The 25,091-nt window shown below is 44.6% G+C and overlaps 1 protein-coding gene across 1 annotated transcript; it reads right to left on the bottom strand.

Annotated features, from left to right (window-relative positions):
- Positions 1-854: 854 nt before the first annotated feature.
- On the bottom strand, positions 855-24,259 carry LOC309565740 (4-galactosyl-N-acetylglucosaminide 3-alpha-L-fucosyltransferase FUT6-like; the record flags this gene model as incomplete). Its single annotated transcript, XM_082270720.1, has 2 exons — positions 24,154-24,259; positions 855-1,929 (listed from the first exon to the last, which is right to left on the bottom strand). Exon 2 carries the CDS (start codon positions 1,920-1,922, stop codon positions 855-857), a length of 1,068 nt encoding a protein of 355 aa, XP_082126846.1. The 5' UTR covers positions 1,923-1,929; positions 24,154-24,259.
- Between the last annotated feature and the right edge of the window lie 832 nt (positions 24,260-25,091).

The raw sequence follows: 25,091 nt of genomic DNA, 5'->3' as shown, positions 1-25,091 counted from the left end.
CCCCAGTAGAACTGTTCAAAATGATGCGACTCAAGTCGCAGCCATTTTGAAAAAAGGTCTCTGCATTATTTCTGTGTGATTTCAGTGCGACTTGCATTGACATCTGTTAAATGAAGTTGGACTGATAGTCGGTTTTGAAGTCGTACTGAAGTAGCACAGCTTCAAAGTCACACTGGTGTGAACCTGGGCTTAGACTACGCCTGATTTAACTGATGTGGCTAATTTGATCTGGGACTCTAATGCCTCGTACACACGTACCGATCGTCGGCCGAACGATCGGCCGTCTTTTGTCCAGGGCTGTCGTGTCTGTTGAAAACTGCAAAAGACTGCACACGAATTTTGTCGGCCAACAACAGCCGACTGCAGAAGTGATGTCATGTGATGGTTAACTTTCCGTGTGTTTTTTCTTTTCTGAGCATGCCCAGTCTTGCAAATCTGCTGATTGTCGGCCGAATTCTGTACTGACTGGCGAACAATCGGCCGTTCTGGTGTTGGCCAACAAAAATTTGAATGCCTACATGACTGATTCTTTTCGGCCGAAAGTGCGCTGTCGGCTGTCGGAAGCATCATACTAATAATCCTACAATCGGCCGATCGGTCGTCGGCCGCATATTTACGGCCGACAATCGGTACGTGTGTACGGGGCTTTAGCTTCAGTGACCCTTGGTCACAAAGGGGTAAATATAGTTACATCAGCTAGAAGATGATTTGTGTCTTGTGGATATAAACTACTGTTCTTTTTGGTTTTATACTTTATAGGTTTTCTTAATAAATTTATTGGAGTTCATATGTGGTCCAGATTTTTAGTCAAGAATATTTTTTTTTCCAGGAGATGATATCTTCCGTTCCATTTGTCATGTGAACCATTTGGTAAGACTTGATATGGTTCTATACGAAGGGGCAGTTTGCAGTTCTACACATGCTTTGCAGTAATGTACAATCCAAGAAACATCTGCCATCGGCTTCAATTTTAATCTCCATTTGAAGTATGCCTGGTATTTCTGATCATTTTTGTCCACTTCAAGGAGATAGGAAGCCAGCTCTTTTGCGCTGGGGAAGTCGTCCACATGAATGAAGGAATCAGATGGAACAAATCTCTCATAGTTTTCTCGGGGTGGGCCAAGAACCACGGGGACACATCCCGACAAAAAAGCATTACGCCAGAGCTTTTCTGTTATATAGTCTTTGTGTATGGAGTTCTCAAAGGATAAGTAGAATTTATATTTAGAGATAACCGAAAGGGTATCTTCCCTGGCTACAGAGAGATGTTGTCGACCATAAACATCTATTGGTATATATTTCTTCAAGTCGTTATAAAACCTGACTCGTCTGGAATTAGGATTCCAGTTACTGACAATCCAAGACACCAGATGAGACTTTTCTGGGATTGTATAGTTATCAGCAGCTTCATTTCGCTCTAACCATCCATAAGGAGTAAAGATATCAGAGTCACTGCGGTAGGTCATAGTGAGGTTGATGAGTTTGTCCATGAAGTTTAGGTTTGGATTGTGACTTGGAGATTCCAAAGTAAACCACACCCAATATTGTCCATCAGGCCTTGGCATCTGTGGCATCTGCTTTCTGGATCCGCATACATCCCTGTGATGAAAAACAACTGCATTTGCCGTGTTATAAAAGCTACGGTTGGCTGTAAGCAGGCACTTCGTACCAAAGGGTTTTGGACATTCTTTTAAAGGGAACTGGTAACCAAAAGGCCATGTCCATAACAAGATTGTAAAATTCAATCCAGACTTGGATGGAGCTGCAGAATCTGTGCAATTGGGCATGATGGAAAACTCATTTCTGATGTGAGGATTATTACTGTAGTGATTATAACTGAATAATATAAAGGCAACTAAAGTTTGGATGAGAAATAAAGTAAAATAATGGTAACGCAATGATGACTGTTGTGCTGGCTTCATTTCATACCTGAAAAAAAAATTGAGCAAAGACAATGTTCAATATAAACAAATCTGAGCACCAAACATATTCAAAAAGGAAAAAAAGTTTGATTATAGCCAAGTTTCGACTAAAACTGATATTTCAGATTATGTTTTTATTGTTAGCTAAAAATGTGATTTGCATTCTGCAACTTCACTGACTTTATAATCCCACCAGTTTTCCTAGATATGCTCAGATGCAGTTGCCATTCCAAAAGCCATAAGATAATGCTGATCTCCCACCAATAGATTTTCTGTAATGAAGAATAAACAAATAACTGAGTAATCCAGACATAATAGAGAGCCACACATTGGTTGGGTTGTTGTGGGAAGGGCAGGACCAGACAATTTTAGGGAAAACTTTCCATGAGAGATTCCAAGAGTTGGTGGGTGAGGTAACCTACCAATGCCTATCTGAAACTTTTTGGGTTGGTTTGGGCATTACATAAACAAAAGTAAAGCTTTTGATATTTTACAAATCAAAAACTCAGTAAAGCTAGGAAGAATCATTATGCTGGTTCCCTACAGTTTAATGGTACAAGCTGCTCAATTTATGTTGATGTTGTGTAAAGTTTATGGTGCAAAAGTTTAAAGCAATTGACTTTGTGAAGCTGAATTCAAACAGGAAACCATTTTCCTGACTGTTCTTAAAAAACCCCAAACCTACTTCAGTATAAGACATTATACTATCTCACTGTATACAGTTTTTGTAAGTGTAACATTGGGCATTGTTACTGAGTTGCAGAACTTTAGGTGTCCACAAGATGGCAATGCCAACTAGGTATTGCCTAACTGTAATCTGAATACAATTGCCAGCCTGGGACATGTAGTATTCTAGGAGGATCCAACCTACAGCTGATCTGGGGGCCGCAACTACAAGGCCCATAATCACTCGGGGGGGACGATATACTGTATAAGTGAAAGCATGAGAAGGAGCAGGGCAGTTGGTGAAGAAACACGCCAACCAGGAAGGAGTGTGTGAGCTGTGCTGTGCTGAACCTAGCCAGGCTGAATTGCATTAGACAGGGCCATGCCAGAGCTAATTGGGAGTGTGGACAAGCACCAACCAGATTCACTGTTAAGTCACCTTCGCCTCATTAGGGGTCCCCCCAACATACAGACTGCTTGCTTCTGCATGAGGACTGCCGCAGAGGGATTGGGTGAGAGGGTCTCTGACCCACAGAACAGCTATAACTAACTGTTAACCCTTTCTTCAACCTAAACCCAGAAAAGAAGTCATTTCTCTCTGTTGACACTTTGCCACAAGAAGTCTATCACATCTGCTGCCACTTCCATCTGTAAGCAGCAGCCATCAATGTCAGATGCAGAGCCCAAAAACTGTTAGTATCCCAGAATGCTGACCTTAAGTTGCTTTTTATGTACCCCTTTCTTGCTCCATAATACCTTAGTATTTCTATATCTGACTGCTGCTGAACAAGAGATGGGCCGAAACAGCCCCCTGTTTGGTTTGCACCAGAATCCCGAACAGGGGAAAAGTTTGGCTCAGCCACAAACTCTATGGGACGCAAACAACGGAACAAGTGAAGGCTTATATGCAAGTTATTGCCCATCAAAAGGGTATGGGGGCCCAGGTACTGCATGTATCAACGTAATAATTTTTTTAATCGTTTTTAAATGTAGCACCCTACAAGGTAGGTACTAGGTAAAGCATAGTGGGCCTTGGCGGCCTAACAGCAGGGCCATGATTTTCCACTGGGCTGTCATGTCTCCCAGGTGTGGCTGTTGAGACTGGGGAGTCTCCCCACTGTGCTCCATGAGAGGGTTCTCATTGGACAGTGGAGGAAACCCAGCCAAATGGCACACTCAAGCCTGCATCTACCCCAGAAAGGCAGATTCTGCCGCACAGCATTATGGGAGTGGGTATAAGTTTGAGGAGGATTCAGCACATGATGCAGCGTCTTTGGCGGGAAGCAGAGTCCCAGGAGGGAGAGTTTGGCTGTCTCTCCTCCTGTCAGAGGAATCGGGTGTCCCAGGTGGCTTGCCTAGTGAGAGGGGACAGAAGGCTGAGCTGAGCTGCAGAAAGGATCCAGTGCGGAGGACCAGCGGGATTCTTCAAAGTGTCCCATTTGTACCTAGTTGAGCCAGAGGAGTATCCCACTCATTCCCTTCTCCCATCCCCAATATCAAATAAACTAAAGATGCCAGACTGGTCTTTGACTCCAATCTCACACTTGGGTATTCAGTTTAAAAGGGCTGCTGGAGTTTCCGTTAACAATGGCAGACCCTCATCAGGCCCAATGCCTGAAAATCCTGCTACATTTGGGGGCTCATCCGGGATTTTGCCATTGATTACTGGGCCGGTTGCCCCTGGCAACGGAAAAAGAAAAAGTTGGGAAAGTCCATTTTCGTGCCCAGAACTGTTGTTCAAGTATCAAGCCAAGTGTTAGGCCGGATCTGTGGGAGGCAGGGAGAGTGGGATGAAGATAGAAGTCTTAATGGAAGGTTTCCCATGGCAACGCAAGTGTCCAAGTAAAGTCTGCAAAATGATGGTAACCTTCCACATTTATTATGATATGTACTCTGCTGTCAGATATTGGAGAGCAGAGGGAAGAGGAGTAAAGGTGTATAAGTGGTGCAACTGCTTAACAGGAAGAGATCCTGGTGGGGATAGAGAAGATGGCTTAGCGACTACTTCCCTGTGGGCTAGAGTGAGAGAGCATGGCAGGGGAAGAGTTACTGTACCGTGCGGGAAAGCGCGCTTCATGCAGACCTGCCTAGCAGGAGGATTCATCGACCAACATGGTGAAAAGGGTGGAGACAGCAGGAACTTTCAGCCATTCAGGAGTGACCAAGGGAGTCCTATTAATACCCCCTCCTTCGGGTGTGGCTGTGAGGGAGACACGTGTAGGAGAGAGAAACATGGCGTTTATGGGAGAGCAAAAGAGTGTGACTGCTGTTGCTGCCGCTATCTGCGAAGACTCTGCTAGGCAGACACCGGAGCAGATCCACCAGCCCAATCCATCCCTAGTATGGGACACAGGCATCCAGATGGTGCCTGAAAGGGCGGGCTCGCGCTGTGCACGGGAGGTGACCGGGAGTACCTAGGAGCGGTATGTCCTCAATGTGCTGCTGTTACGTTGAAAGTGCAGGTGTGGGTCCAGTGTGGGCAGTGTGGCTATCTGCTGCTCCCGGCAGAGAGGAGCGAGGGCCGGCCCAAGAAGTTGTATGTCACTTGGGATTCAGGCCTCACTCAGGAGGTGACCGGGACAGAATCCAAGTTCCTCCGAGGAGGCGGAAGGGGCATGTTGTGTTTGATGATGCAACTGGAGGCCATGCCAGCAGCCAGTGGGCCTTCAGGGCTTTTGAGGGAGACTCGGTTGCAGAACTCCCTAGGGAGTGGATGCATGCCAGCACAAGCGGCCGGAGGATGGCCGGAAAATGCATCTACCTCAACAGTAGTGGCAGAATCTACTCCCATTGCTATTCATCTGCCTGCAAAATCTGCAGTTGTTTCAGCCTCACCCACCAGTACTAGTGGTGAGGAAGAAGCAGGACTTGTGCCTGTAGGATCTCCATCCTTCCAGTACAAATATGGTTCTATAGAAGAGGGGATTGATGATTGGGGGTCGGCTGATTAGACAAGTGGGACTGGGGGTCAGAAGCTGGGAGCAGCTCCCCAGGTCCCGAAGTTGCAGTAACTATTGACAAGGAGGCCAAATAAGCTATGGAGAGAGGGGACTTAGCTCAAAAATTGGGATTCTGTGACACCTATGTTGAAAAGATTCCAGATCGAACCCCTCCGGGAAATATTGCTAGAGCTAGAGACCAAAATGCTGCATATTAGAACATGATTCAGCGAGCGATCACCCCATTTTCTTCACCTGGGAGAGGCAACAGGACGACTCTTTCCCAGCTATCCCGTATGCAAAGGTGGATACAGAGAAAGGTGGCACTAGAATATGGGTACGATTACCCCTATGCTCCAAGAGAAGTGATGTTGCTTATTGAGAAATACAGAGATTTCTGGTGGGATGAGGTCATATGGGACTTCCTGTTCATTCCCAAGCCCTATAGGGATTCTCCAGAAGCAAAGCTTAATGAAAGATTCAATGCTGTAAAAGGCTCAATGGAACTTTGGGCGTTCTATTTACATTGACAGGGTGGAAGTCCGCCGCCCAGATGGATCAGGTCAGGCCTGGTCCATCAGAGTAAAGGATGAGCAAGGAGCCTATGTCCGGGTTCCCCATCCTGACTATTGCATTTAAAGGAAGACTGCTCTTTTCAAAATTTCAAACTGTGCATTCATGGCGGGCTGGCCATCACAACTGACCAAGGAACTGTTAAGGAAAATGTAATGCTGAATTTACAAGTTTTGTTGAAAAGAATGTTCAAGTTCAATTACAGACCCCTTGGGCCATCGGGCCAGGGTCATGAGGAAATGTTTGCTATGCCAGATGCCTTGGGCCACGGGGCCAGGATCTATGCGGATTACAAATACTGTGTGGGAGGCTTTCCACAGTTTAAGTGAGAAGAAGACACAGATTGCTACAGATTCAAGTGTGTATCCAGAACTTTGGTGGAGGGTGCCCTGAAGGACCCCTGTTGTTACTTCCCTGACTCAGCAGGATTGCAGGCCACACAGGCTCCAGTGGCTTGCCCTGCTTCCTACAAGGAGTAGAAAAAGATAACAAAAAGAGGGGCGCACCGACCTAGTGCATTACCACTAAAAACATTTATTAAAATGGTAAAAAGCATAAAATATACTCACAAACAATGTGTGATAATACACACATATCAACAATTCAATGTATAAATAAAGATGTCTCCAAGGAGGCCAGGCACTGCGTGGTGCTGGATGGCGTGCGGCAGAACCACATGGAGCTGCTGTAGGTTAGGCTGGCTGACACATTTCGAGGGCGAACCCCCTTCCTCAGAGCCTAGAAATGCTGCATTTCTTGACTCTGAGGCAGGGGGTTCGCCCTCGAAACGCGACAGAAAGCCTAATCTACGCATCTCCGTGCACTTCTACCGCACGCCATCCAGCACCATGCAGTGCCTGGCCTCCTTGGAGACATCTTTATTTATACATTGAATTGTTGATATGTGTGTATTATTACACATTGTTTGTGAGTATATTTTATGCTTTTTACCATTTTAATAAATGTTTTTAGTGGTAATGCACTAGGTCGGTGCGCCCCTCTTTTTGTTATCTTTTTCTTCAGTTTGGATCGGATACCCTTGGTCCTGAGGTGGCAGCAAGACCTTCAGTCCTACCCATTCATATTTGTTGGAAACTCACCTCTTCCTTCCCATTATTGCACTAGAGCGCAGGAGAATTATCCTACAAGGAGTACTCAGAGACAGCCTGGAGGTGCTGTATCTACTTCAAAGAAAGGACTCTGCATAGCTAGCCAGTGTTAGGGTACCGACTTCCTACCTGCCAGGAGTGGACCCGGCGAGTCAAGACACTGGTCAGCAGAGGTAGTCAGGGAAGGGAGTGAAAAGGTCGCCCTGAGTAGCAGGGTCTTTTCACTCAACTGTCTAGACAGTCAGTCTTGTATTTTCTGAAATGTATACAGAGGACTAACTTTTCCTTCCATTTCTCCTCAGGTGGGCTCATCTTAGAGACAGTTAGCTAGGGAATGTAAATTGTGTTTGTTTGGGAATCCCCACCAAGCGAGTTTGTTTTGTGGGGGTATGCATCATCTCATCCACCTAAAATGGTTTGTATATTTGTACAGCAGAGTAATGTATAGCTATATTTTTTCACCATAACTTATTTTTACATTCGTTCTTTCCCTTTTCCCCCTTTCCAGGTTTGTGGGATAACTCCTGAGTTTTTAACAGTGTAAAACTATCAGCGCAAAAGTGATAAATATAAATACAATCGTGCAATAAAATAAATTGCAGTGCAACAAAATTTTACAGTGTCCGGCTGCTAACACAAAACAGTGTTATTCACTCCACAAACAAAACTAAAACCATATACAGTGCTGCGTCAGAAAAAGTATATATAACATAGAATTAAAGATAAATAATATATACACAAGTGTTTTAGTGTCCCAAAAAAATTATGTATACAGGTGCTTCCAGTGTCCACATAGTGATATCTTAATAACAGTGACTCAAAGAAAACAATCTTCTGTGATCACCACAAAAGCAATCCGCGATGTGCTCCACTTCACCACCACCAGAAATCAAAGTCTCTCACCTTACACACGGACCCAAGAATCAACCCAGGTCAGATACAGCTTTACCCCAATGGGGCCACAGGATAGTGTAAAGCAGGAGTGTCAAAACTCAATTTCATTGCGGGCCGCAACAGCATTATGGTTGCCCTCAAAGGGCCGGTTGTATCTGTACGTATAGATGTCAAGAGCACCCACTCCCCTTACATGAGATTTCAAGAGCCCCCCACCATCATAAGCCAAGAGTCACCCACCCTTCCTTTCATCACAATGCACCCCTTACCTTGTGCTACTGCCAGGAAGAGGATGCAGGTAGATCTGGAAAGAAGTAGGTGCAGGGTCTGGGAGGAGGACCAGAGGAGGGCTGAAGTCAGCTTCCAGAGTCTGCTGAATGTTGAGACCAGCGGAGGCAGAGACAAGGTGGTGTTGCGGCTGCACAGAGGCAGGATCTGTAGGAGGAAATCTGCCCTTCTCTCTGCTGCAGATGGAGAAGGGGGGTTGGGCAAAGAAGAGCCTTTCTGCAGCTGCACAGAGGTGGTCAGGACCTGGCAAAGGAGTTCTGTCCTCTCTGCTGCCAACTACTGAGACAAGGTGGGGGCAGAGACTAGGGGGGGTGCCACAGCTGCAGGAGAGGAGCGAGGGCCACATGAAATAGCCTGGAGGGCCGCATTTGGCCCGCGGGCCTTGTGTTTGACACCTGTGGTGTAGAGGATCTTCAATAGGACACACATAGAGATTCCCAAAATAAGTTCCACTCTCATCAGAAGCAGATGACAGGTATAGGAGGGAAAAAGCAAAGCAGATCTAATGCTCTCGGTATGGGTGAATCAATAGGGAGTTTATTAAAATAAGATACTCACAAACACTTGAAAAGTGCATATATGATGATAACAGCTCCACACAGCTGAGAGGATGCAGCATCCGGCAGGATAGGCTCAGCCCCCTATATGCGTTACGTCATTGCTGATTGGGCACTGATTTCCACAGTAGAGGTGGAGATTGCATACAGACATACGGATTATAAGGCTTAAATTTGCACTTATGTATCACATTTATTAAGGTTCTTGATATGTGAATATACAGAAATTCATGCTGTCCCTTATTCAGAAAAATTTTTTTTTGGTAAAACCCGACAATAGACCCCCTGTTGTGGAGAGAGGCCAGCATTCTAATCTGAAGAACAGATCAGTTTTTAATCCGCTTAATAAAGACAATACGTTTGTTGAGGTTTTCAAGAATTTGGTGGTTGCTGATCTCGAGAATTTAAAAGTAAGGCAGATTCGGGATCCTCAATGAATTTGAAATGGGATAGCAAGCTTAGAGAAAAAATAAACAGCTCGTAATATGCCCAGAAGATAAGGGCGGTGGTCTAGTAGTGATGAGTGTCGAGTATTATAAAGAGGAAAATGATGAGACAACTCTCAGATAGAAATGCCTACACTCCACTGAACCATAATCCTCTGAACGAATATAAAGCCTTACTGGAAAAATTGATGGAAAAAAAAGAAGAAAAAAAAAGAAAAAAAAGAAAAAAAAGAAAAAAAAGAAGAAAAAGAAGAAAAAGAAGAAAAAGAAGAAAAAGAAGAAAAAGAAGAAGAAGAAGAAGAACAGTGGGGATCGAAAGTTTGGGCACCCCAGGTAAAAATTTGTATTAATGTGCATAAAGAAGCCAAGGAAAGATGGAAAAATCTCCAAAAAGCATCAAATTACAGATTAGACATTCTAATAATAGGTCAACAAAAGTTTGATTTATCTCCATCATTTACACTTTCAAAATAAGAGAAAACAAAAAAATGGCATCTGCAAAAGTTTGGGCACCCTGCAGAGTTAATATCTTGTACTGCCCCCTTTGGCAATTATCACAGCTTGTAAACACTTTTTGTAGCCAGCCAAGAGTCTTTCAATACTTGCTTGAGATATCTTTGCCCATTCTTCCTTACAAAAGTCTTCCAGCTCTTTGAGATTTCTGGGCTGTTTGTCACGCACTGCTCTTTTAAGGTCTATCCATAGATTTTCAATTATGTTGAGGTCAGGAGATTGTGAAGGCCAAGGCAAAACCTTCAGTTTATGCCTCTTGATGTAATCCCCCATGGATTTCGAGGTGTGTTTAGGATCATTATCCATTTGTAGAAGCCATCCTCTCTTTAACTTCAGCTTTTTCCACAGATGGCATCAAGTTACCATCCAAAATTTGCTGAAATTTTATTGAATCCATTTTTCCTTCTACTCGTGAGATGTTCCCTGTGCCACTGGCTGCAATACAACCCCAAAGCATGATCGATCCACCCCCATGCTTAACAGTTGGACAGAGGTTCTTTTCATTAAATTCTGTGCCCCTTCTTCTCCAAACGTACCTTTGCTCATTCCGGTCAAAAAGTTCAATTTTAACCTCATCGGTCCACAGAACTGGTTTCCAAAATGCATCAGGCTTGTCTATATGTTCATTTGCAAAGTTCGCTGATTTTTGTGGTGAGGATGTAGAAGAGATTTTCTTCTGATGACTCTTCCATGAAGACCATATTTGTACAAGTATCTCTTTATAGTGGAATAGTGTACCACAACTCTAGTGTCTGCCAGATCTTTCTGGACGGATCGTGCAGTCAAACGTGGGTTTTGAATTGTTTTTCTCACAATCCTGCGAGCTGTTCTGTCTGATTATATTTTTCTTGGTCTTCCAGATCTTGCTTTAACTTCCACTGTTCCTGATGACTGCCATTTCTTAATTACATTCTGAACAGAGGATATTGACATCTGAAAACACTTTGCTATCTTCTTATAGCCTTCTCCAGCTTTGTGAGCGTCAACTATTTTCAGTTTCAGTTTTCTAGACAACCTGGGATTGGAAGTAAATCTGTAGGGAGCATGTGACAGAGTGGTCTTTTGGTGGGAGCATCAGTCCCAGGAGAAGGTGACGGATGTCTCTCTTCCTGCTGAAGTGTGAAGGTGGTCTGAGCAGTCGGCCTAGGGGCCAGAGGTTGAGCTGGGCTGCAGAGGATCCAGAGTGTGCGGACCGAGTGGAGCTGCTGGGCAGAGATCTTCTGGAAAAACAGTGTCGTGAGTATTTAAGATCTGCCCAGGGGTCTGCCTAGGAAAGGTGACCACTCCAGAGAGGTCAAGGGGGATCCAGGAGCCAGCTAACCAGGAGAGTACATTAAAGGGGGTGCCAAGTACTTAAGCCCTGAAGTTTGGGGAAAAAAGGGGGCGCCAGGAAGGGCCCTGAAGTTTTCAGCAATACAGATTTCACTACAAGTCAGCTACCCTAGGAAGGAGTACCTCAGGGGGCTCAAAGGACTTTTCCACAGTCAGAGGTGAAGTCGTAGTAAGTGGCCTAGCCGTGACCAGCGTCAGACAGTGCTAATCAGCGTCAGTAAGCGTTAACCATTATCAAGCAGCATTTTTGTAGAGTCCCTGACTATTAGTGCATAGTTCAGTTGTTGGGAACATCCCACTCATCCCTTCTCCTATCCAAGTTCTCAAATAAACCTAAAAACCCCAAAGAAACTGGACTGGTTCTTGTCTGAGGTATTCACACTTGGGAAACATGCTTAAAAGGTACTACTGTTAGCGGTAACCCGGGGGGACCCACACTCAGCAGCTCCCTTGGGAGTAGTGCTATAATATGGATGGTGTACTGAGATGTATGTGTGCTGCACTGTATTTTCTGATATGTAAACAAATAATGCATTCTGTATGCTGGCCAACTAATCGGCTGACCAACTGATCGATTTTGAAAATAGTTGACAACTATTTTTATAATCAATTATGTTGATTAGTTGTTTCAGTCCTAATCCTTTGTCTACTGCCCTGACCTGTGGGTCAGAGAAGGAATCCCAGGAGGAAGAGAAGGGTTGAGGTGCTGGTGGTTAAGAAAAGGGAGGAAATTGAGGTATTTCACCCCTCCTAATCCCTAGGAGGTGTATGTGGTGGGATAAGATTGTAAAAGTGACAATAAAGCCTATTTATTTCCATAAATCCGATAATAAAACCTAAATGTACTTACTATTAATTTATATTGTAGTACTACCCCAGTAGGGTTTGCAGGTGACCGGGTTCCCCACTGCTGCGCATAACATTTTCAGCTTACATCCAGAGTCAGTGAAGAGTCGTTGAGCTTTGGTTTTATGTTTTATTAGGGAACAATAACTTGGATGACTTGGATAGGCAGGGGGATTATGGGATGCCAAACTTGTCAGTAACAAAACCAGGGACAACTTCCTCCCTATTTACAGCTCTCTTTGTACAACTCCAGTTTCTTCTTCTGTGGTATCTAACAGTCTCCGTTAGTTCAGCAACAGCCCATTACAGGCTAGGAACTCATAGTCCCATTTAGAAAGTAGCACAATGTGGTGTGAACTGCATCCTGGAGTAGTACCTACTCCCTTGTAGATACTGAGCTTAGCTCTACCACTTGCAGAAAATGCTAGCCCACCTGGCTGCTCTTCCGCTAACCCACCTGGCTGCTTCTCTTCACCAGTCTCCCAAACTGACTCTCTAGAGATCTCCCAGAGGCAAGGTATGGAAGATTTAAGCACACACTAACTTTCAGTGAGACCTGTGGCAGTCCCCCTCTTGTGTGTCCCTGCACCGTGCTGTAGTATGTCTTACACTGTCCTCCTTGTTCCTGGATCCTCTCAGGAAAGCCTCCTCCAACTTCTTCTGTGGTAGGATCCTTCCAGGCCAGCCACCTGAACCCTGGTAGAGGTAGAGGCCCCCCCCCCTCGAAGGCCACTGACAGCCTCCCTCAGCACTCCATCTCCATCTTCCACCCAACTTCCCTGTCAGCATGATTTAGGGGTCACTTATTCCCCTGCCATGCCCACTTCCTGGAGACTGGCTAGGGACCGCTAAATATGCAGAACAGCCCCTCCTAGCCTCCACCCTTCAGCTTCCAGAACATTCTCAGACCAGGGGGAGGCACCAGAAAGCTGTATGAGTCATGCTGCTCTAATAACCCTGACCCAACTACAGACTCACAGGCTTAAATATGAGTCAGGATATAGTTTGCCTACTCTCACACTAGTAGCACACTAGAGGGTGCTACACTATAAAAATACCTCCTCTGCATTTACTTTTGAAGTTTTTCCCCAGCCATGCCGACAAGCTCCCCATTCTATGTGTTTCCCTGCTGGGACCTTTGGAGTCCTGTGGGAGTTCCCTCCATGTGCGCATTCCCGCTCTGTACAACACCAGTGATTTTAGTGCCGCACACACAGGCAGCTGGAGGAAACTTTCAAACTTAAAACGCAGATTCGAAAAAAAAAAAAAAAAGCTCTGTGATCGTACCAATATACAGACTTTCAGTTGCAAACCTGGAGGAAAAGTGAATGGGCACTTATCAGCACAGTCCATTGAGAACTACAAGCCCGTCTGCCACAGTGGCAGACAAGACTTGTTGTTTTCTCGTTCACAAATCCCTGTGAATAAATGACATGGCTGTGTGAGTGAAGCCCCGCACAGCCATGCTGTTTTTAAAATGTGACAGTGGGTGCAGGGAGAAGAACCCTTACATACTGTCACAGGGGAAGGGGATTGGGGAATGAGCGGGGCACCAGCTGAAACATGTTATACTCTAAATATGGGTGCAATATGAAACATATTCTTATGGTGAACATATCCTTTAGGCCCCGTTCCCACTGATGCAACTTGTCATGTGATTTGACTGTTCCAAATTACATGACAAGTCGCCCCCCAATTGCCGGCAATGGGACCGTTCATTGTCCTGGCACTACATTTTACCAATTTCATTGTAACTTGCATAGACTTCTGGTAAATGAAGTTGAAAGCTGCAATGAAATGGGCAGTGCAAATCGCACCGATGTGCGGCTTTGAAATCGTGCTGAACCGGTGTGAACGGGGGCTTAAGGATAGTATTGTCCTCAGCAATGCCAAGGACAATGTGTGCCCTGCTGCAAGTAACTTGTGGAAAATTGGGTCTTCCATATTTAAATACTTGTGGACTTCAAGATTCAGGACATAATTGAGAGGGTTCAAAATTGGGGGCCATCTGATCAGACCCCCAAAATGTGTGTGCTGCAAATTGCTGGAGGTTCCTTTAAGCTGCCCAGCACCACACTCCACCTCTGCTTCACAGCCTGTGTTTTTTCCTCTCTCCTCTGCTGCAACTGACTATACATGACCTAGTACATCCTAGGAATCTGATTGGCCACTGTTGAACCCGACCCTAGCAACAGGGAAGGGAGTACTGCCAGGACCAAAAAGACTTCCTATTGGCTGCCACACTGACAGTTCAAACCCCCTGCCCACAACCCATATGGGGGGGGGGGACAGTTCAGCCAGGATCTGCAAGGAGAGTGGGTGTATGAACCCAGGGGGTGGTTTGGAGAAATAGTAAATAGTAGGGGACTGTTGGGCGCCAGGTGGTGAGTGAAAGCTGCTGGGAGAGGTACTGGACCACATGCTACTGAGCTGAGAGCCCCAGCAAGAGCTGCTGTTGTGTTGCATCTGCGAGACTGGGCTACTGTTCTAAAGTTGGCATTCTTCCAGAGTGTTCTGGCTGTTCCAGTTGTCCCATTTTTTCAAAATAAATCCTACCTTGTTTCTCCCTCTTAAAGTGAAATTATTAACAGTCCCTGTACCTTGCTGGCATCTTCTGGGTGATGGCCTTCGCCCTTCTTCACTAGATGACACAGGATGGCATCACTCCTGCGCATGTGCAGGAAATGGTCATCTCAGCACACATGGACAGTGCTGGTGATGTAAGCCAGTTTCACAGACAGGATTTATGTGGTTCCGCGCTTAGGATAGGGGGGTATATATGGAAAAAATTATTATGATACCAAACCTGGCTGCTGCCCACTTCAAAAAATGCCACCCTAAAAGAGGGGCATTTAAATATGAAAAAAGAGAGAAGAAGTGATTGGCGCTGCCTGGTGAGTTATTGGGAATGTAATTTATGGTTCCTGGCCTCCTGAATTAAGTTATATAAAACTATATATACTGTGATTTAAGGTATATAAAACAATAAATTGGTAAAACTAGGTCAATCTATGTGTAAAATCAATAGTGTCCCATATGTTAATCAAAACATCAAAAAATCTTAAAACATATAAAAACCAGCGTATATATACAATGCGTACAATCGGTGGGTATAAAGTGCAACAAGAAAAGTGCAATAGTGAATATCAGGAGTGCAATGATGAAATAATAAAAAATTAGTTAAAATATCCAATCATAAATAGGTAACCATATCATCACAATCGATAAATATCACCATAAAAAATAAATAAATAAATAATAAATAAATAAAATAAATATAAGTGCAATTAGAGTGCATATATATATATATATATATATATATAGCTGCCAAAAAAATATATATATACACGTGCAAAGGTGTAAAAAAGTGAAAATGATCAAATTGATCTTCCTGCTATACAGCTGTGCAAAAGAAACGGCAGTACAAAAATAGTGGTGTCCTTATAAATTATGAAGCAAATAAATCAAAACACAAGTGCAATCCCAGTGATTCTGGCAGATCCAAAGAAGTCCTAGATGGTATAGTCCATATATAGTGATTATGGTGCTCTATTTTCTATGCCCCGAGTGTGGTGAATGGGCAGAAGGAAGAAGTGTTCCCCTGAGCCTGGGGTCCTGCGCTTACCAGATTCCCTTACCCCTACAGGGGTAAACAGCGGGTCGATAATAAGGGATCGCTCCCATACACTGGCAATCAGGATGTTCCAAGGTCTCGGTCTCTCTCCTTACATAGTATTCAGGTGTCAGCTCAGTAGGTGTAATGAATTCCAATTCAGTACCAGGGTATGTAGAAGAAAAGGGAAGGAGCCTCCGATAGTGTAATATCGTTTAAAAACACTTTATTAATAAAAGAAGGACATGTACTCACATAAAAGTGTAACCTATCGTATGCCCGTCTGGCATAGGAACCGCAACCTCCTCACTTGCGGTGCACGCTAGGGGATGGCGTGCGCATCAACCGCCGGATGTGCGTTCCAGGCCTCGGGTTCGGAAAAACGGAAATGACGTGGTCACGCTCTCTACCGGTTTCGTCTCACTGACGTCATCTGTTCTCCAGATGACGTCAGTGAGACGAAACCGGTAGAGAGCGTGACCACGTCATTTCCGTTTTTCCGAACCCGAGGCCTGGAACGCACATCCGGCGGTTGATGCGCACGCCATCCCCTAGCGTGCACCGCAAGTGAGGAGGTTGCGGTTCCTATGCCAGACGGGCATACGATAGGTTACACTTTTATGTGAGTACATGTCCTTCTTTTATTAATAAAGTGTTTTTAAATGATATTACACTATCGGAGGCTCCTTCCCTTTTCTTCTACATACCCTGGTACTGAATTGGAATTCATTACACCTACTGAGCTGACACCTGAATACTATGTAAGGAGAGAGACCGAGACCTTGGAACATCCTGATTGCCAGTGTATGGGAGCGATCCCTTATTATCGACCCGCTGTTTACCCCTGTAGGGGTAAGGGAATCTGGTAAGCGCAGGACCCCAGGCTCAGGGGAACACTTCTTCCTTCTGCCCATTCACCACACTCGGGGCATAGAAAATAGAGCACCATAATCACTATATATGGACTATACCATCTAGGACTTCTTTGGATCTGCCAGAATCACTGGGATTGCACTTGTGTTTTGATTTATTTGCTTCATAATTTATAAGGACACCACTATTTTTGTACTGCCGTTTCTTTTGCACAGCTGTATAGCAGGAAGATCAATTTGATCATTTTCACTTTTTTACACCTTTGCACGTGTATATATATATTTTTTTGGCAGCTATATATATATATATATATATATGCACTCTAATTGCACTTATATTTATTTTATTTATTTATTTATTTTTTATGGTGATATTTATCGATTGTGATGATATGGTTACCTATTTATGATTGGATATTTTAACAAATTTTTTATTATTTCATCATTGCACTCCTGATATTCACTATTGCACTTTTCTTGTTGCACTTTATACCCACCGATTGTACGCATTGTATATATACGCTGGTTTTTATATGTTTTAAGATTTTTTGATGTTTTGATTAACATATGGGACACTATTGATTTTACACATAGATTGACCTAGTTTTACCAATTTATTGTTTTATATACCTTAAATCACAGTATATATAGTTTTATATAACTTAATTCAGGAGGCCAGGAACCATAAATTACATTCCCAATACCTCACCAGGCAGCGCCAATCACTTCTTCTCTCTTTTTTCAGTTTCACAGACAGGTTGCATTAGGGTGTGCACCCCCAAGCTCAAACATATTTGCTTGTGCGTACATGTGTATATTTACTGACGGTGTCAGCAGAGCAATAGACAGTGTCAGTAGGGCAGTGGATGGTGTCAGTAGTTTTCATTTTTATTGTTATTTTTTTACAACTTTTGTAGGAGCCCCCTTAGGGTGCTTTGGTAAAAAAAATCAGGGGTCTAAACAGGGCAATCTGTGCCACACAGGGTGTGCCCAGACAACTGGCACACCCTGCGTGCACGCTTATGACAGCACCCTACCAGCCCTTGCAGGCAGCCATGATCTGCCTGTGTTGCATAGAGATGCAAAAAGACTCAGTGAGGAAATCCCTAAATCTACAGAAAGATAAATGATGAAAACAGAATGGTTTTATTTTAAAATAGTTAGCATTTTGAGGAGGGGAGGGAGGAAGCAGGGAAGTCAAAAAGTAGATTAAGCTTCAGCTTAAAACCTATATATGCCATAGGTATGTGCAGGGGGTGTGGCAGCTGTGCCTGGACACACCGTAATCAACCCGTACGCATGTCTCCCAACTGATTGGCCACTTGGTTCCAGAGAAACACTGATCTGTGTCTCCCCAGCAGCTGTGCTTCCCATAACCAGCTACAGAGGAAACGCTGTTTGCTTATATATGTTGGAGTGAGGGCGGGTACCAAAGGACAGCACAGGGAGTAGGGAGGCGGGGCTATGATTGATTGTGATCAACTCTATACCAGGAAGAGGGTGGGTGTTAAAGCGGCGTGGCAGTGGGGGCAAGTCTATAAGCCAATCCCAGTCAACTATAGCCCTGCCCTCCACTGTCTGTGCTGTCCCTTAGTACCCACCCCCTCCCCCGACATAAACAATCAGTGTTTCCCGATAGCTCCCTTGTAAGAAATGCAGCTGTAGGGGAGACACAGAAAGAGCAATAACTTCTGTTCTTCCCCCTGGACCTTTCACATTACTCAGAATACTGCAACTTCAGCTCTCCCCTCCCCCCAGTGGCGGTTTTGGGCACGGGCGAACAGGGCAGCCGCCCGGGGCGGCATCACGTGGGGGGGCGGCACTCGGCAGTGGCACGAACCTGGTGGTGGGGGAGAAAAATAAAATCATCTTTGCTGCGGGTGGCCGGGGCGCCCCTGCTGCTGAAGGAGCTGGCGGCTGGAGTTTGCCTGGAGCGGGGATTGTGCATAATGCAGCCGCGCTCAGAACTAGCGGGGGGGGGAGGCGAGGAGGAGCCTGGAGCCGAGGAGAGTGTACACTACACACACAGTGACGCAGCGGCAGTGGCGTGCTCAGAACTAGCGGGGGGAAGGCGAGGAGGAGGAGCCAAGGAGTACTGTACATGTGTGTACTACTAGTACTACACACTACACACACAGCAGCGGCGGCGGCGCGGAAGGCGAGGAGGAGGAGCCGAGGAGGGTAGTGTACTGTACACTGTGTACACTGTACTGTCTGTAGTCACTACATACTTGCAGGTAAGTTGCTCTCGTGTCTCGCTCTCTCCTCTATGTTCGCACTTGCACTGTGCAGGCTGCACAGCACAGCAGCAGGGTAGGTCGGACTCGGAATCATTTGTCATGCTGCTAGAAACTGACTGAGAACAGAACCCCTTTCAGAAGTCTTTATCTATCATGAAAAGTATATATTCTTCTTGTTACCATAAAATATTAAAGCAAATTGCTTTATATCCTTATTTATGTTTTTGTAAGTGAGGCTTTACTGTAAGTGTAACCGTTAAAGTAAAGGGCACCTAACCCAGCTAAAAAATTTCTAAGGTAACAAAAAGGGCTGAAACTACCTGCCTTACATTCCAGACAGGGATTGTACACAGAGCCTTAACTGCTGCTGAACTCAAGATTAAATCTTGTCACTTTGCTGCAAATGCCAGAAATGATGTGGACAGTAAAATATTTGCCATTTGACATGTGAATGAAAAATGGTGGTAAAACATCAGGAGGGAAAGGGACTTGAACTTGATCTGGAAATAAATGCTATGTACATTCTGGGCCTAGAATTTCTACTGGAAAACAGGGATCAATTTAAAGGCTGGGAGTGGGACTAGGATGTGTACAGGGCACAGGGATCAGCTTGAAGGCTTGGTCTAGGATATCTACAGGGCACAGGAATCAGTTTAGATGCTTGGCCTAGGATGTGTACAGGGCACCGGGATCAGCATTAAGGTTGGGCCTAGGATGTCTTCAGGGCACAGGCACATCAGTTTTAAGGCTGGGCCTAGGGTGTCTACAGGACACAGGGATCAGTTTTAAGGCTGGGCCTAGGGTGTCTACAGGACACAGGGATCAGTTTTAAGGCTGGGCCTAGGGTGTCTACAGGACACAGGGATCAGTTTTAAGGCTGGGCCTAGGGTGTCTACAGGACACAGGGATCAGTTTGAAGGCTGTGCCTAGGGTATCTACAGGACACAGGGATCAGTTTGAAGGCTGTGCCTAGGTTGTCTACAGGACACAGGGATCAGTTTGAATGTTGTTAACATAGGCACTTGAGCACAATCTAAAATTTTCTTGCACGTGAGTATGCATTCGGTCTTGGAAACCTTTCAAGTCAGGTCAGGTTTACTTTTTGGGGGGGGGGGGGGGGGGGAGTCTCGCCCGGGGAGCAATTTATTGTAGAACCGCCACTGCCTCCCCCCTTCTCCTATTCCCAGGTCGTGATGAGTAGCTGTAATTTAGCTCCACCTACAGGACCAGCAAATAGGAGAAAGGGGAGAACAGCCAGAGATGCAATATCCTGAGTACTGTGAAATGTCCAGGGGGATGAAGAAGACAGGTAAGCAGTGCAGAGGTGAGAAAGATGGTTGCTTACTACTGCTCTCTGTGTTACTATTGACCTCTGTACTTTGTAGTAAGTGATGCAGAGCTCAGAAGTGACTCAGAGAAGCAGAGTTCAGGGGTCAGTAGTAAGTGAGCCAGAGTTCAGGGGTCAGTAATAAGTGAGCCAGAGTTCGGGGGTCAGTAGTAAGTGAGCCAGAGTTCAGAGGTAAGTAGTGTGGCAGAGTTCAAAGGTCAGCAGTAAGTGAGGTAGAATGCAGGGGTCAGTAGTAAGTGAGGTAGAGGTCAGAGGTCAGTAGTAAGTGAGGTAGAGGTCAGAGGTCAGTAGTAAGCGAGGTAGAGGTCAGAGGTCAGTAGTAAGTGAGGTAGAGGTCAGAGGTCAGTAGTAAGTGAGGTAGAGTTCAGAGGTCAGTAGTAAGTGAGGTAGAGTTCAGAGGTCAGTAGTAAGTGAGGTAGAGTTCAGAGGTCAGTAGTAAGTGAGGTAGAGGTCAGAGGTCAGTGGTAAGTGAGGTAGAGTTCAGAGGTCAGTGGTAAGTGAGGTAGAGTGCAGGGGTCAGTAGTAAGTAAACCATAGTTCAGAGGTCATTCATAATAAATGATCAGCTTGGCTTTCAGACTAATGCAGTGCAGTTTTTGCACACCATGGGTGCAGCGCAGTGTACCCAGTGTTTTTGTGTGGGTTCGCGGCACATTACCATAGACTTCTATAATGTCCCATGGTTTACATGCAGTTTCTGAAAGTGCACCAAAACCACCCTTTTAGTTTTTGTTTTCAGAAAGTACACCAAAACCACAGGATTTATTAGAAGTCAATGGCAAAGTGCAACTAACCCACACGAAAACTGAAGGTGCACTGCACTGCAACCATGTAAACCATATGGGATCAGTAGGAGTTCAACCTACTAGGGGGAGGGAAGACCAAAAACATATTTTATGAGTACAGGAAGGCTTTTTTTTAATTTAACCAAACCCTTTTAAGCTCCTCCCACTGTAAACACAATTTGGCCACACCCACAATTCACCTTGGTTTTGGAGTGCACACCCGAATGCAATAGGTTCAGACAACTATGATAAATGGTGTAAACTTCTTTTTTTTCCCCCTTTTGTCTGGTGACAAAGGAGCTTAAAACATTGGTGCAAATTTTTCTTTTTTTGAAATTGCAGCTCATGTTTGAGTACTGGGTACAAAATTGAAGTTTAAGTAAAACTACCCAACCACAGTAAAATTAGATTTTATGGTCTCTTTTTACCACCAACTCTGTAATATAAGGACCTGGTTGGGTGTGGATTGTGTTGGTGGCGTTGTTTTTTCTAGCATGGCTCCATTAGACACCAATTGCTTAACCACTTCCCGCCCGCCCTATAACAGAATGACGGCGGGAATGTGGTTGTGTTATCCTGACCGGACGTCATATGACGGCGGCAGGATAACACAGCTCTGGGCGCCCCCCGGGGGCGCGCAGAGCGGCGATCGGTGATGCGAGGTATCAGTCTGACACCCTGCATCTCCGATCTCGGTAAAGAGACTACTGACGTAGCTCTTTACCATGTGATCAGCCGTTTCCAATCACGGCTGGTCACATCGTAAACAGGAACAGCCGTTGATCGGCTGACAGGCACGAGTAAAGGAGCGCCGATCGGCGGCTCCCCTTACAGGGGGGGGGGGTCGGCACTGGTAATCAGATCATTGATTACCAGTGCAGACCCTCTGGGGGGGGATGCCACTAGATCCACCAGGGATGCCCACTATGACCCCAGGGATGCCCCCCATTGCCCTCCCCATCAGTGCTGCCCGCCAGTGTCCCCCTATCAGTGCTGCCCACAAGTGCCCATCATTGCCATCCTTTAGTGTCGCCCACCAGTGCCCATTATTGCCCACCAGTGCCGCCTATCAGTGCCCATTAGTGCCCATCAGTGCCGTCCGTCAGTGCCGATCAGTGCCGCCCATCAGTGCCCACCAGTTCCGCCTATCAGTGCCACCTATCAGTGCCTGTCAGTGCCACCTATCAGTGTCCATCAATGCCGCCTATCAGTGCCCAGCAGTGCCGCCTATCAGTGCCCACCAATGCTGCAAATCTGTGCTACCCATCAGTGCCGCCTATCAGTGTCGCCTATCAGTGCCACCCCATTAGTGCCACCCCATCAGTGCCACCCCATCAGTGCCACCCCATCAGTGCCGTCTCATCAGTGCTCATCAGTGCAGGAAAAAACGTATTTATTTACAAAATTGTATAACATAAACAAAAAAACTTTTTTTTTTTTCAAACTTTTCAGTGTTTTTTTTATTTGTTTAGCAAAAAGGAAAAAACCCACAGGTGATCAAATACCACCAAAAGAAAGCTCTATTTGTGGGGGGAAAATTACATAAATTTGGTGTAGGTACAGTGTTGCATGACCGCGCAATTGTCATTCAAAATGCAACAGCGCTAAAAGGGGAAAATTGGCCTGGGCAGGAAGGGAGGGAAGTGCCCTGTATTAAAGTGGTTAATTGTACATCGTCAGTTGTGTAGAGACAGGCAGGATTACAGCTTTAACCAGTTGTACAGCTTAGGTTGTTTTGTAAATGATCCAAGTTTTCTAGGATCTGTTCTGTGTACTCTAGTACATTTATGTAAGAATACGGCATCCTAAACGTCAAGGGCACCTTTCTTTACACTGAGAAAAAAATACATGACACCTCTTGTAATGCAATTAACAATCTCGCAAACCTAAATATTTCCATGTGAATCTGCAAGATTTATGCAGAAAAACACAATTCAGGAATCTAAGACAGGAAAACATTTATTTTGTCTGTAATTGTTTGGCAAGTTCTAATATATGCATATTCTAGTTGAATAGAAATAATTAACCCGCAGTTTATCCAAGCAGCCTGAATTTTATCTCCTCCCCCCCCCCCTTCTCCTCTTAACTATCATTTTTCTGATAATTATTTTCTTTTTTTTTTTTTTTAAATCTCTAATTTTGTAACCAATACTTTTTTTAAACTTTTTTTTTTTTTCTCTGCTTTGTTAGATTTTTTTTTTTTTTTTTGCCATCACCAAAAGCACAAACTAGATATATTATGAAAAAAAGCTTTCTTGTCTTACAAAACAATATATGCATTATTTTGTTTTGTTAAGAAATGACAAAACGGTTTCCAAATAAACAGACCTATAGTAGAAATGAAAATCACTCTGATCTGTTGGGGGTTTTTACAGGTGTGGGAGCTGAACTGGTTAAAATGTATGTATGTCCAGCACTCTTTTTTTAGGATTTTAGATCCCCTGTTGAATGTTGTTCTTGGGCTCCCTTAGAAATATTTCCCCTACTGTCAATGGTTTAAGACAGAAGTGAGGGGTAAGCTAGAACCCCTGCTATTTTTCAAATAGGGTTCTCTAGCTGGATACAATGTATGTTGTAACTAACATTTATATTCACATTGCATTGCATGTTTTCTTATTGATTGATATAATTTGCTGGTTTATAAATTGACCTTTTCTAGTAAATTATTACTAGCAAACACTTGGCTGTAATTAGCAAACTAAATTCATTTTAGGTTGCAATGACATGAATTGGGATTATGTTTGCAAATGCAATTGCTAATTCTTTATATTACATTCCCTTATGAGCACCGCAGATTGTATGAATTCTTTATATAAAGACACTTTGCACTGTGTTTTATCTTTATACTCTCTTTTAAAAAAAAATTACTAAAAAACCAAATCAAGTTAGCAGAGGTTTGGGTGATTAGTGTTTGATCATTTGTTTTTTAATCCTTATGCTCACAAGGAATTTTTACCTATAAAATGGATCCAGACATGAACATGATCAGTGGAATTTTTTTTTTTCAAATTAATAGTGTACTTTACTCCCTTAAAAAAAAAAATGCACCTACAAACGCATTGCAGATTCCTGGCTTGAACCTATCCTAAAATTACTGATACTAGGTTGCTGTTTTTTTTTTGTTTTTGGAATGCAATACAAATATATGTCCATGCTCAAAGTGGGAGTTTTAAAACCAAAAAATGAAACTGGTGAAAAGTAAAGTCTTACCTCCAGTGTATGCTCCTGAGGATGTGTGTAGGTAATGTGCACTGGCTATAAGAAATAGATGAACAAGTGTATTAGATGGGCGGAGGGAGGTTGCACCTGGATAAAGACACCAATGACTCAACTGCAAACCCTATTTTTATGATGTAAACCTGTTCTAAAAAAAAAAATGCACAGGCTGCTGCTGACCTCTCTTTCCTAAAAATGCAAAGTGCATGGCGATTAGAGTTGCCACCTCATCCCTTTAAAACAGAACACAAATTAATTACACAGGTTCTGAGGCTAATTTAATGCAGAGAAGGCTCCAAGTGAGTTTTAATTACCACCTTAGGCTTCTTTCACACGGTCCGCCTCCGCAGGCGGATCCGTGTTGCTCAGCGGGGATCGATCCGCGATCCCCGCTGAGCCGGGCGGATGACAGCTCCGTCTCCGCTTGCAGAGCGGAGAGGGAGGTGTCTCAGCACCCGCTGCCCTCTATGGGGGATCGGAGGAGAGCGGACCGCTTGTCCGCTCTCATCAGATCCGCTCCGCTCCGATTACTGAACGGATGGAAAAATAGGGTTTCCATCCGTCCAGATTTCAGCACAGGATCGGATGCGGATGGCAGCGGGTGTCAGCGGAGGTGACCTCCGCTGACACCCGCTGCCCCATAGAGCTGCATGGAGGATCCGATCAGATCCGCCTAAAAAACTGACAGGCGGATCTGATCGGACCGCCCGTGTGAAAGAGCCCTTAGTCAGCCACAGAACCTGTGTAATTAATATGTGTTCTGTTTTAGAGGGATGAGGTGGCAACCCTAATGGCGATCTAATACTAATACTAATCTGTTGTAAGCTTGTCCTGGGACAGTGACTTAGAAAGTATTAACCCTTTTACTGCCAACAACGTAGAAACTACTGTATGTCAGTGACTTTGGGGAGTTTTGTGTAAATCTGAGACTG

Source organism: Pelophylax lessonae, assembly GCF_965119305.1.
Source record: "Pelophylax lessonae genome assembly, chromosome: 10".
NCBI classification, from domain to species: domain Eukaryota; kingdom Metazoa; phylum Chordata; class Amphibia; order Anura; family Ranidae; genus Pelophylax; species Pelophylax lessonae.
Note: the sequence above shows the minus strand (reverse complement) of the source record. Positions and strands in the feature narration are given on the sequence as shown.